Source organism: Schistocerca piceifrons, chromosome 4 (assembly GCF_021461385.2).
Source record: "Schistocerca piceifrons isolate TAMUIC-IGC-003096 chromosome 4, iqSchPice1.1, whole genome shotgun sequence".
In the NCBI taxonomy this organism is placed as follows: Eukaryota; Metazoa; Arthropoda; class Insecta; order Orthoptera; family Acrididae; genus Schistocerca; species Schistocerca piceifrons.
Window position 1 is genome coordinate 243,611,332 of NC_060141.1, and position 12,859 is coordinate 243,624,190.

Consider the following 12,859-nt stretch of genomic DNA (forward strand, 5'->3'; position numbering starts at 1 on the left):
AAGCATTTTTCGTCAGTTGTGATAGCGTGTGTTGGCCACCCTACACTTCAGTGATAGTTTGCTGCCATATCTCTCCTTGCCATGTATCTGTGTACAAGTTCCTCAGCTGCTATTTCATCTGTAGATCAGTAGGAGGTAATTATTCTGACATCGGCTGTCAGATATATTCCCACCCATTTCAAATGGTATTTTTGACTAGGGCACACAGCAAGGTGAACACATGGACACACATGCGATCGGAAAAGGTGGGCAACGACGCAGACTTCGCTGAAACGAACTTTGTGTCACCAGAAACAGCGTAGACACACTTTATACTATTCATCAGTCTGTTTCTTACATAGTCAGCACGCAAGTCGACTAGGTGCTAGTTTCTAATGACTCAGTAAGTGCCCTACAGATTCTCGCAAGAGCAGCCAAAGGAGAAACTACAAATCCCTTGTGATGTATTATACTGCAAAGAGTCGCAACAGAACTGCTTCAACTGATTCATCTGCAATGAATTCTGGACCTTGTTAGGAAAAGTAATCCGCAGACCAACTGGCGAAAAGGGTGCAGCATCGGCTGAGATACCCCTCCCGCGCATATCAGAGTATAAGGAGTGATCTAGAGAGAAAGTTCTATACATCGTAACAATCAACGGGGTAAAACTTACAGTTTTGGGATAACGTAGTCAGATATCTAGGGATGTCTATGTAGCGTCGTCAACTTTCCCTAAAAATTTCAAAGGTGTGCCCTCAACGGGCAAAATGACACTCACCGTCTTTTTCGACGTCTGAGGTCTAATTCTTATCGTATTCCTGGAACACAGGAAAACTATTAAGGGTGACATGTACTGTGAGACATACTGAGAAGTCTACTGTAGTCCGTCAAGAGCAAACGGCCTGGGCTGATCAAGGGGGGAGTGATTCTGCTCCATGGTAATGCATGTCCACATGTCTTCGAGAGGTCAGACCAAGTGTAATGGCCAAGTTCAAATGGGAGCTGCTTGAGCATCCGCCCTACAGCGTAGACATGTAGTCCTGCAAATTAGATTTGTTTGATCCGCTTTTATGGCTGCCTTTTTTTTTTTTTTTTTTTTTTTTTTTTTTACAGTGGTGCAGTCATTATAATGTACATTGAAGACCAATTTAAGAAAGAAAACGTCAAACGTTCTAAGCGATATTCTTTCACAAAACACTTTTTACTTGCTATTGCCTTCTCATTTCGATGTGTGTAGAGTTTTTCCTAGTGAAATATCACGGAGATAATGTGTCAAACATTCATCACTAGATGGTGCGTGGTATTTGTGCCGAACAGTGCTTCCCTCTAGCTCCAAATTCTATGTTTCAAATTCTTTGTTCAGCACGTTTTACACAAGACTTCTGAACCTGATAAATCTATGAATGCATTCTATATAATTACAGTGCATACATCTGACTTATTTGATTTTATACATGCTGTTGAAACACGTGTCTACTGTGGGCATGTAACATCTCCAAATGTAGTACAGTGATAGCTGTTTGAGGAGGATTACTGCGTGAAACTATTAAGTCCTTATTCTGAAACAGAAGAATGCCAGGATGGTAATTTAGTCGAAAGAGAAGAGACAATGGCTAATTTATGCTACACCGTACTTCATATGAAAGACCACCCATGTTTGTAAGATACAAAACATTAAGACATACGATATAGCAGTGCTTGTGTTGTTCGGAAGTACAACAGAATGTATCTTCGGACATTCATGCATGCAGTGTAATGGAATGACGAAAATGATAATTTATGCCGACCGGGACTAATCCGAGTTCTCCGCTTATTACCAGTGATCGCCTTACAGTTAGGCTATCCAAGAACGTTTCAGCCAAACCCAAGCTTCCATACGTCGTCAAATCTTGTGGCACAACCCGCACTTTTACGTTCATTGTATATGTTCCCGTGTAGGGGAGACTAAATTTAAAGTCATTTGCTGGAGGTAGACGGCAGTGCAATAACGTTATTTAGCCATCTACACAGGGCAAGCGACTTTCGATTAAAATGTCTCGCCCTTAAAGCAATATATGTAATGGATGTACGAGTGCAGGCTGTGACACGTGTTTGACCACATATGGAAGTTTGGATCTGGCTGTGAAACGTGGTCGGATATGCAAGAAATCCGGGTCCGAGCATAAATTCTCACTGTCATGGTTGTCCATATTCATAACTGCGAAACATTTCACACATTAAGGACATGTTTACGATGACAATTTTTCCTGAACAGCACAGGGAGCTCCACAGTAAACTCTGCATCATCTGATCCCAAGAATGGAGCTATGTGCAAAAAGGACAGAAGTCAGTATTCAGATTTTTTCGTTAGTCTCTCGTAAAAAAATTCAAAAGACATTGGAAATGGGTTTTATTGACTACAGTTCTAGTTAAAACGTTACTGTTGTCTTTCTGAACTTGTGATATCACAGAGCTTAGTGCCTCAACGTTACTGGCACTTTAATCGAAACTTTCTTACTGGCAATTAGAAACAGTTCACTGGTATGACATCCAGAAAGTTTCTAATCAAATATTTTTTTTAAAATTTGTCTCATTTTGCAGCGATGAGATGAACAGCATAATTCTGTGGTAACAAAATACCTTCACGATTTTTTGCACTCAAATTATTTATGAACAGGAGATACAATGTGTTTTGAGTCTCTTGACAAATGTGAGATTTGGCAAGTAGAACGTTCGACATTTGAACTTTTTTACCTCGCACAGTTGTGTTTCCAATTTTGTAATAAATTTAGAAATGGTCCTGTTTCTATCATCATAAGACGTAGTTGTATCTGGTGAATTACACTTCGCCGGAAACAAAATAAATTACTGCCTGTGGTAGTGACAGCTGCCACGTGACTAGGTACAGTCAAGTTTCAGTTGAAAGCAGTCTGAGGTGATACCTCGCAGTTCAAGCACAAAATTTATTGCGGAAAATGCCTTCGTGAGCAAGCAGTCTCTGACGCTTGCTGTTGGCTTCCATAAATTTATTGCCAGTGTAAATTGAGGATAGGAATGACCTTATGATGGAAAATGTGAAGATGAAATTTGAGGGAGTCGACGGTGCGTAAATCACGGAGAGGAAACGGCACTGAGCAATGTTGGAGTCTAGTATAAGAAGCAGACTGCTGACAAACAACTGACGATGTGGGTTAATGCGTCATCAGGGCAGAAATTTCGTCAGCATTATGAGAAATGCAAGGAAATACCAATTTTGTGAAAACGCCATAGTTTGTCGAACATAAAGAGGCTTCAGAGCTAGCAAGAGCACTCTAAGAAAACTATCCTGCCTATGGAAACTTGACACCTGAATAAACCAGACGTCTTTATTGCGAAAGAGACCATATAGTTTGGATATAGGTACATAACATTAAATTTTTACGTAAAAATTTGTGAGAATAATAGAGGCCAGCAGTTCATTTAAACGGAACGCCATTTAAAACTGGTTACAGTGTAAAGGAATATTGACGAAGAGTGAGAGGAGTATTGTCAAACAATGGTGACTGTCAGTGTTCCTTGTTGTGCTTTGCAAGGCATTGGCGCATTGGCGTATAGAGAAGTAGAATGTGACAATGCTCGTCTTAAGAATACCGGAATAACGCTGTTAGCACATTCCTTCCCCGTTTCTCGGGTGTAAACACGACGGTGTTGTCACCCTGGCCATCAGTTAGTTTTGCTGGGCAGTGGTAATGTGTGGTTGTCATTCCATTTCTTCATTCTAAAGATTTTGTTAAAGGTGTCTAAGTTAGTCAGTACTATGCAAGTATATTCTTACCTACTGGACGTTGTAAGTATTGGTACCCACATCCACAGGAACTGCTAAATGTATTCAAGCTTTAATAATCCTACACTATTTTTGATCGCCTTCTCCCTTACTTCCAACCACAACCAAGCTGACTTCTGGTTCATGCCTAAGAATGTGTCTTATCAACCTATTCTTTCTTTTAATAAAGGTGAACCTGAAACATCCCCTTAGAAATACTAATAAATGACAGTGCTGGTAAACCTCTTACGTCGTTTGATTTACAAACAGCTGAGCAAAACTGAACATTCCCAGACATTTCGCTCTTTACTTATTCTGATCAACACTAAACTGACAATATTTTTAGCACAACGCAATCTGACTTTCAATAATCCCTACAAAAGAATGGCCCTGACTAACAATAACCTATACTTTTTATGAATCACTTGCCTCACAAAAATCTTCGTTACTCTAACTACTGCAATACAGCGAGCGCCAATACTGCCAGCTAAATAAAAGATTCTAACTACTGATAGGCACAGTGAGCAAAAGAAAGATTGTGGTAGAGAACAAACAATATATTTACCTTAATAGTACTCAAAACATATATATATATATATATATATATATATATATATGACATACGGTCTAACAAATTTCCTTTTTCTGATGGACACACGTCCAGATCATACGCTCTCAAAACGCTGCCATCTCCCAACATCCACCACTGCTGGCGGCTCACCTCCAACTGCGCAACGCTACGCGCTGTTCACATCCAACTGCCCAACACTACAACAGCGAATATTCCAACAATGCCAACCAGCCACAGACTGCACACAGCACAGTGATTTTCATACGGAGCGCTACATGGCGTTACCAACACAAAAACCTAAGCAGCCTACTTACAAACCATAAAGCTGTTTCTCTCCATTTCGATGCAGCACCGATTTAATCATCATTCATTCTATTCATCTGATCTTCAGCAATTGCTTTAACACCACATTTCAGAAGCTTCTGTCATCTTGTGTCTAATGCTAATGTCCACTTTTCACTTCCGAGAATGGCTACACTCCTAGTAAATACCTTAAGGAAAGGAATCCTATCGTTTAAATTTATATCTGATATTAACAAATATTCTCTTTAGATAAGCTTTTCTAGCTAAACCCAATCTTTTATATCCATTTTACTACATTAATCATTTTTATTTGTGTTGCTCTTTCAGTTTCTTTTCAAGATACTATTCATTCAGTTTAACTCATCAGCGAAGTCCATTAAGTCCTGAAGTTACACTACTGGCCTTAAAATTGCTACACCACGAAGATGACTTGCTACAGACGCGAAAGCTAACCGACAGGAAAAAGATGCTTTGAGATGCAAATGATTAGCTTCTCAGAGCATTCACACAAGGTTGGCGCCGGTGGCGACACCTAGAATGTGCTGACATGAGGAAAGTTTCCAACCTATTTCTCTTATACAAACAGCAGTTGAACGGCGTTGCCTGGTGAAACGTCGTTGCGATGCCTCGTGTGAGGAGGAGAAATGCGTACCATCACGATTCCGACTTTGATAAAAGTCGGATTGTAGCCTATCGCGATTGCGGTTTATCGTGTCGCGACCTTGCTGTTCGCGTTGTTCGAGATTCAATGACTGTTAGCAGAATATGGACTCTGTGGGTTCAGGACGGTAATACGGAACGCCGTGCTGGATCCCAACAGCCTCGTATCACTAGCAGTCGAGATGACAGGCATCTTATCCGCATGGCTGTAACGGACCGTGCAGCCACGTCTCAATCCCTGAGTCAACAGATGGGGACCTTTGCAAAACATCCACCATCTGCACGAACAGTTCGACGACGTTTGCAGCAGCATGGACTATCAGCTCTGACACCATGGCTGTGGTTACCTTTGACGCTGCATCACAGACAAGAGCGCCTGCGATGGTGTACTCAACGACGAACCTGGGTGGACGAATGGAAAAACGTAATTTTTTCGGATGAATCCAGGTTCTGTTTACAGCATCATGATGGTCCCATCCGTGTTTGGCGACATCGCGGTGAACGTACATTGGAAGCATGTATTCGATATCGCCATACTGGCGTATCAACCAGCATGATGGTATGGGGTGCCATAGGTTACACGTCTCGGTCACCTCTTGTTCGTATTGACGGCACTTTGAACAGTGGAAGTTATATTTCAGATGTGTTACGACTCGTGGATCTACCCTTCATTCGATCCCTGCGAAACCCTACATTTCAGCAGGATAATGCACGACCGCATGTTGCAGGTCCTATACAGGCCTTTCTGGATACAGAAAATGTTCGACTGCTGCCCTGGCCAGCACATTCTCCAGATCTTTCACCAATTGAAAACGTCTGGCCAATGGTGACCGAACTACTGGCTCGTCACTATAAGCCAGTCACTACTCTTGATGAACTGTGGTATCGTGTTGAAGCTGCATGGTAAGCTGTACCTGTGCACGCCATCCAAGCTCTGTTTGACTCAATGTCCAAGCGTATCGAGGCCATTATTACGGCCAGAGGTGGTTGTTCCAGGTACTGATTTCTCAGGATCTGTGCACCCAAATTTCGTGAAAATGTAATCACATGTCAGTTATAGTATGATATATTTGTCCAATGAATACCCGTTTATGATCTGCATTTCTTCTTGGTGTAGCAATTTTAATGGCCAGTAGTGTATTAAAAAATTCTCTTGACTCATTCTGTAAGACACGAAAACCTGTTCTGGTATTTCTTCGATTGAATTGTAGCCTGTGGAATTTTTAATTTAGTAATCTGTCACACAAATGATTATTCTCTCTATCCTCTTCCTTTTTTATTCTGTATAGAGGTGCATGCTTCTTTGATCTGTCAGGTTTTATCAGGGCGATTGATGAAGAGTTGTGGAACTGTTCGTATCTTGTCTTGCGCACAACATATCGACGACCGACCCAGTCGTCGTCGTCGTCGTCGTCGTCGTCGTCGTCGTCGTCGTCTCTGCCTTCAGATTCCGCAAGCCATGATGTTATGTAGACGAATCCTAGACTGCAGATACATCCGCCTTTCTGTGTACATGCACCCCATTACCTCCCATCTTAGATATAAGCACCTATCATGTTAATACTATCGGAAGAAAGTTTCACTTCCCATGTACCCTAGTTATAACCACCTGTAAAAGAAAACATTTCACCAACTCTTCCTCCGTCCAACTGTGCAACAACCTAACATCCACTCTGCTCCCAATTAAATACCTTGTTGGTCTTTAGAAGCAACTAAAACAATTTCTTCTGTCACGTCCGTGACGTTTCCCCAAAATTAATCTAAGGCCATATTTCCCTCCGTGGAACAATTCAGCTATTGCTCTAACTTCTCCCAGTTATTCTTGCAGCTTTTTTTCGTTTCTTAATCAGTCATGCCATTTCCCCTGTCTTCGTTTTATTTTATTACGTTTCGATTGAAAACTTGTCGCCATTACGGATAGTTTAAAATCAGCTTGCCCGTATTTTTATATGCTTTTTATAAATGAATATAAGCTTGTGATTTTTCTTTTACTTTTCACTGTAATAATTTCCAAATGTTATGTAATATTGTACCTTACATAATGTTAACTTAAAATATGCTTATCCTAATGATCCTGACGCAAAGTATCTAGAATGCCTAGTTAGAAAGCGTAGTCAAATGGAAACCGAACATCGGCCACGACGGAGGCATGGAATGGTTCCATTCGAAAGTAATCGAAAAATGGTTCAAATGGCTAAGCACTATGGGACTTAACATCTGAGGTCATCAGTTCCCTAGACTTAGAACTACTCAAACCTAACTAACCTAAGGACATCACACATATCCATGCCCAAGGCAGGATTCGAACCTGCGACCGTAGCAGCACCGTGATTCCAGACTGAAGCTCCTAGAACCGCTTGGCCACCGCGGCCGGCTGAAAGTAATCATCACACACCTTAAGACATTTATCCCACTGGGAGACGAGACGGTCAATTCTTGTTATGTAGAACGCGCTCGTTTGCTGACGGATCCTCGACTGCCCACACTCTTGCACTCCCTCGTTCAACGAACTGACATCTAGCACGTCTTCCTTCAGGTCGTCAAAGGTGTGAAAATCACACGGTGAAAGATATGGACTGTACAGAGGATGTTGCAGTGTTTCGCTGAATTGTAGCCTTTGTCCAATCCAATTGGCAGAGTGAGAACGGGCGTCGTCGTGCCACGTGATGAATCCGTCCCAAAGCGTCCCTGGGCGTTCTGACTATGGTCACAATTTCTACAATGTGTCTTCATAGCGCTGAGCACTGCTTGCGGTACCACACTTTAGGATCTCTAGAAGCAGAGAGCCCCTCCAAGTATGAGGTGGTCATCACAACCTTACCAGAGCTTGGGTGAACATCATTGCATTTCTTGGACAGGGGAGATGCGGGTGTTACCCACTGTTAGCTTCCCTGTCAGACGGAATCATTCTGTTCCATGATAAAGCCCTCTCCCACGCTGCCAATCGGACGAATGCTACGCTTCAGCGATTTGGTTAGGAAACACCGCAACACTCTCTGTATAGCCTCGATCTTTCACCAATTGATCACATATTTGGCGACCTGAAGGAAGACATGCATAGACGTCCCTTTCAATCAGACCAAGAGTGGGTGCACATATTAATCCGCCATCAACAGACAGCGTTGTACAAAAGAGGAACTGAGCATCTCGTCTAACAGTGGGACAAATGTCTTAGCACGTCAGGTGATTACTTCCAAATGTAATCATTCCATGGTCCCGTTGTGGTGTGTGTTCGGTTTTCATTTGATGTCCCTCGTACATATAAGACGGGAGCCCTGTGAGCCATAAATTTGTCAGGTTGAATAGATTAGTTACTAAACAACAAATGAGCTCACAGTACCCAAAGGAGAGGACTGGTACGGTATCTAAACATCATGCATGAACATTAAATCAGCAGCTACAGTATGAATACGAAAGTATAACATTAACAGAGTTTTGTGTTGATCGTCTGGTGCAACACAGAGTAGGGCGCACTTATGCTTACTTCTATTTGGGAATCTCTGCGGCAAGTGGCTGTATGCCGACTCTTCCGAGCCGAGCTGCCTAATGAGGCCCATCGCTTTCGAACTGAATCGACAGATCGAGTAAAGACGTCCGTCATGCCCATTCCCACTGTCTGCACGCTTTACCTGGACGTCGTTGACCCGTCTTCCGACGCGTGTGACGGTCCCGGAAGACTCGCTGCCCATGAGAACGTGAAAGTCCAGGTTGAGGATGATGCCCAGGCGCAGGTAGTTGTCGGTGAAGTTGAGGCCACAGTGGGAGACGCGCACCTCCACGTGATCCTCTGGCAGCTCCACCGGCAGCGGAGCGTCCTCAACCTACAGTTACAGACCGGGGAGAGAGGTGTTACGCCGTGCTACTGGCGCCAGCTGCCTTACCTGCAGAGCTAGGGATATCCTGTAAACTGCAGTTAGTGAAATTTCGCCCAGAAAAGATAGAGGAAATTTCCACTAAGATTCAACAGCCCCTACGTAAGGACGACATAAAAGGAGAGCCTTTAATTTATAATCAAAACGTCCTGGGTCCTAGATTCCAATCCAGCCACTGCTTAAATTTTTAATGAAAGCCATCAGCGTAAGGAGTAGCCCACGCTCCGCCAGAGGCATTGCTAAAGACGGCGGAGGAGTGGATTTCCTTAAGATGGGAAAATGCTCCTAAAAGGCGGAAGATTCAGCAACGGTCAAGTGCGTAAACATGCAGAAGGAAATGGAAATCACTGTGTAGCGTTTCTCAAATATAATAATAATAATAATACTAATAATAATAACAAATCAACAACTCAACCAGTTACTAAAGATAACAGAAGTATTCAGCAATGATACAAATATGGCTTTTGGAACAGACGAATGTAAGAAAAATAGCATAGTCAAGGGAAAACACACTAAACAAGAAGATTACATATTGGATAACCACAGCGACTGCATAGAAGCGATGGAAAAAACAGGTGCCTATAAATATCTAGGATACAGACAAAAAATAGGAATAGATAATACAAATATTAAAGAAGAACTAAAAGAAAAATATAGACAAAGACTAACAAGAATACTGAAAACAGAATTGACAGCAAGAAACAAGACAAAAGCTATAAATACTTATGCTATACCAATATTGACCTACTCATTTGGAGTAGTGAAATGGATTAACACGGACCCAGAAGCACTCAATACACTTAAACGATCACAATGCCACAAATATAGAATACATCACATACATTCAGCAACTGAAAGATTCACATTAAGCAGAAAGGAAGGAGGAAGGGGATTTATCGACATAAAAAACCTACATTATGGACAGGTAGACAATTTAAGAAAATTCTTTATAGAACGAGCAGAAACTAGCAAAATACACAATTACTCATATAAATACATCGGCTACACCACTGCAATTTCATAACCACTTCTACAACCCTTTAGATCACATAACATCAACAGATACGAAGAAAGTAAATTGGGAAAAGAAAATACTACATGACAAGCACCCGTATCATCTAACACAGCCACACATCGAGCAAGACGCATCCAACACATGGCTAAGAAAAGGCAATATATACAGTGAGACCGAAGGATTCATGATTGCAGTACAGGATCAAACAAACACCAGATATTACAGCAAGCATATTATTAAAGATCCCAATACCACAACAGGTAAACGCAGACTTTGCAAACAACAAATAGAAACAGTAGATCACATCACAAGTGGATGTACAATACTAGCAAATACGGAATACCCCAGAAGACATGACAATGTAACAAAAATAATACATCAACAGCTTGCCTTACAACATAAACTTATAAAACAACATGTTCCCACATACAAGTATGCACCACAAAATGTACTTGAGAACGATGAATACAAATTATACTGGTTCAAAATGGCTCTGAGCACTATGGGACTTAACATCTGTGGTCATCAGTCCCCTAGAACTTAAGAACTACTTAAACCTACCTAACCTAAGGACATCACACACATCCATGCCTGAGGCAGGATTCGAACCTGCGACCGTAGCAGTCGCGCGGTTCCAGACTGAGCGCCTAGAACCGCTAGACCACCGCGGCCGGCTCAAATTACACTGGAACAGAACCATTATAACAGATAAAACAACACCACATAACAAACCTGACATCATACTCACCAATAAAAAGAAGAAATTAACACAACTAATCGAAATATCCATACCCAATACAACAAATATACAAAAGAAAACGGGAGAAAAAATTGAAAAATACATCCAACTGGCTGAGGAAGTCAAGGACATGTGGCATCAGGATAAAGTTGACATTATACCAATTATACTATCAACTACAGGAGTCATACCACACAATATCCACCAGTACATCAATGCAATACAGCTACATCCAAACTTATATATACAACTTCAGAAATCTGTAATTATTGACACATGTTCAATTACCCGAAAGTTCCTAAATGCAATGTAACATATACCGTGAAGTTAAAAGGAAGTCACGCTTGATCAAGGTCCGCGTCACCTTCCATTTTTAACCAGACATAACGTCTGAGACAAGAAATAAATAATAATAATAATAATAATAATAATAATAATAATAATAATAATGTATTTTATATGATTATTTCTTAGATTGGATAAGAATTAACTAAGATGGAATGTTAATAGACTTTATTTCTGCTAGTAAAATTGACGTAAGAAAGCTTTGACATTTATAAGTACTGGTTGAGAACACTACTGAAAGTCTCTTGCTTTGCTGTAGACAATACTATTGACATGGTGAAATATGTCACAGAGAAATTTTACTCCGTCTTCTAATTAAGCTGAACTCTACCTTTCTGCGCCATCGTTACAGTTGACAGGCGAGTGCGTTGGTAGACGAGTATGTTTGGAGGCCAATGGCCAATATGAATATTACGCGGTTTGCGTAATAGCACTGGCCGGGTTTTGAGAGAGAAAGAGCGGTAAGAAAGATCTCAAGGACGTATTAATTATCATCTGATGAATTAAATGGTGAATGAATTCTAACAGTGTTCGTCCGTGACCACCAAACAATGCGCTATCAACTCCTCTTCGAAGCACCCTGAAATTGGACTTAAAAGGTGCGTAATAGGAGCACATAACAAGAGTAGCAAAGAAACGGATCTTCAAATGTAACACTGCTGCTTAACCTCAAATTAACATAATTAGTCAACAAAAGCTTATAAATTATACAAGTGACACACAGCTTATCTCAGGGGGCGAGAGGAGAGGGGGCGAGAGGAGAGGGGGCGAGAGGAGAGGGGGCGAGAGGAGAGAGGGGGCGAGAGGGAGAGAGGGGGGGCGAGAGGGAGAGAGGGGGGGCGAGAGGGAGAGAGGGGGGGAGAGAGGGAGAGAGGGGGGGAGAGAGGGAGAGAGGGGGGGAGAGAGGGAGAGAGGGGGGGAGAGAGGGAGAGAGGGGGGGAGAGAGGGAGAGGGGGGGAGAGAGGGAGAGGGGGGAGAGAGGGAGAGGGGGGAGAGAGGGAGAGGGGGGGAGAGAGGGAGAGGGGGGGAGAGAGGGAGAGAGGGAGAGAGGGAGAGAGGGAGAGAGGGAGAGAGGGAGAGAGGGAGAGAGGGAGAGAGGGAGAGAGGGAGAGAGGGAGAGAGGGAGAGAGGGAGAGAGGGAGAGAGGGAGAGAGGGAGAGAGGGAGAGAGGGAGAGAGGGAGAGAGGGAGAGAGGGAGAGAGGGAGAGAGGGAGAGAGGGAGAGAGGGAGAGAGGGAGAGAGGGAGAGAGGGAGAGAGGGAGAGAGGGAGAGAGGGAGAGAGGGAGAGAGGGAGAGAGGGAGAGAGGGAGAGATAGAGAGATAGAGAGATAGAGAGATAGAGAGATAGAGAGATAGAGAGATAGAGAGATAGAGAGATAGAGAGATAGAGAGATAGAGAGATAGAGAGATAGAGAGATAGAGAGATAGAGAGATAGACAGTTACAGCGAACAGTTCAATGATAGGTTCGTTCTCAGAGTCTACGATAAATTTACGCCAACAACAATAGCTCAGGTACACGTGCCGTAGTTCCAAGTAAAAGTTGAGGCGACAGATAATGTATCAGGTTACTAAACGAGTAATTCAGTATGCAAA

General features: G+C 42.4%; 1 protein-coding gene across 1 annotated transcript in view; it reads right to left on the minus strand.

Annotated features, from left to right (window-relative positions):
• LOC124795755 (synaptic vesicle membrane protein VAT-1 homolog) overlaps positions 1-12,859 on the minus strand; it is an 84,678-nt gene that overhangs the window by 24,143 nt on the left and 47,676 nt on the right. The window contains exon 2 of the mRNA XM_047259837.1: positions 8,779-9,115. Within this exon, the coding sequence (XP_047115793.1) occupies positions 8,779-9,115 (337 nt within the window). The remainder of the gene's footprint in view (positions 1-8,778; positions 9,116-12,859) is intronic.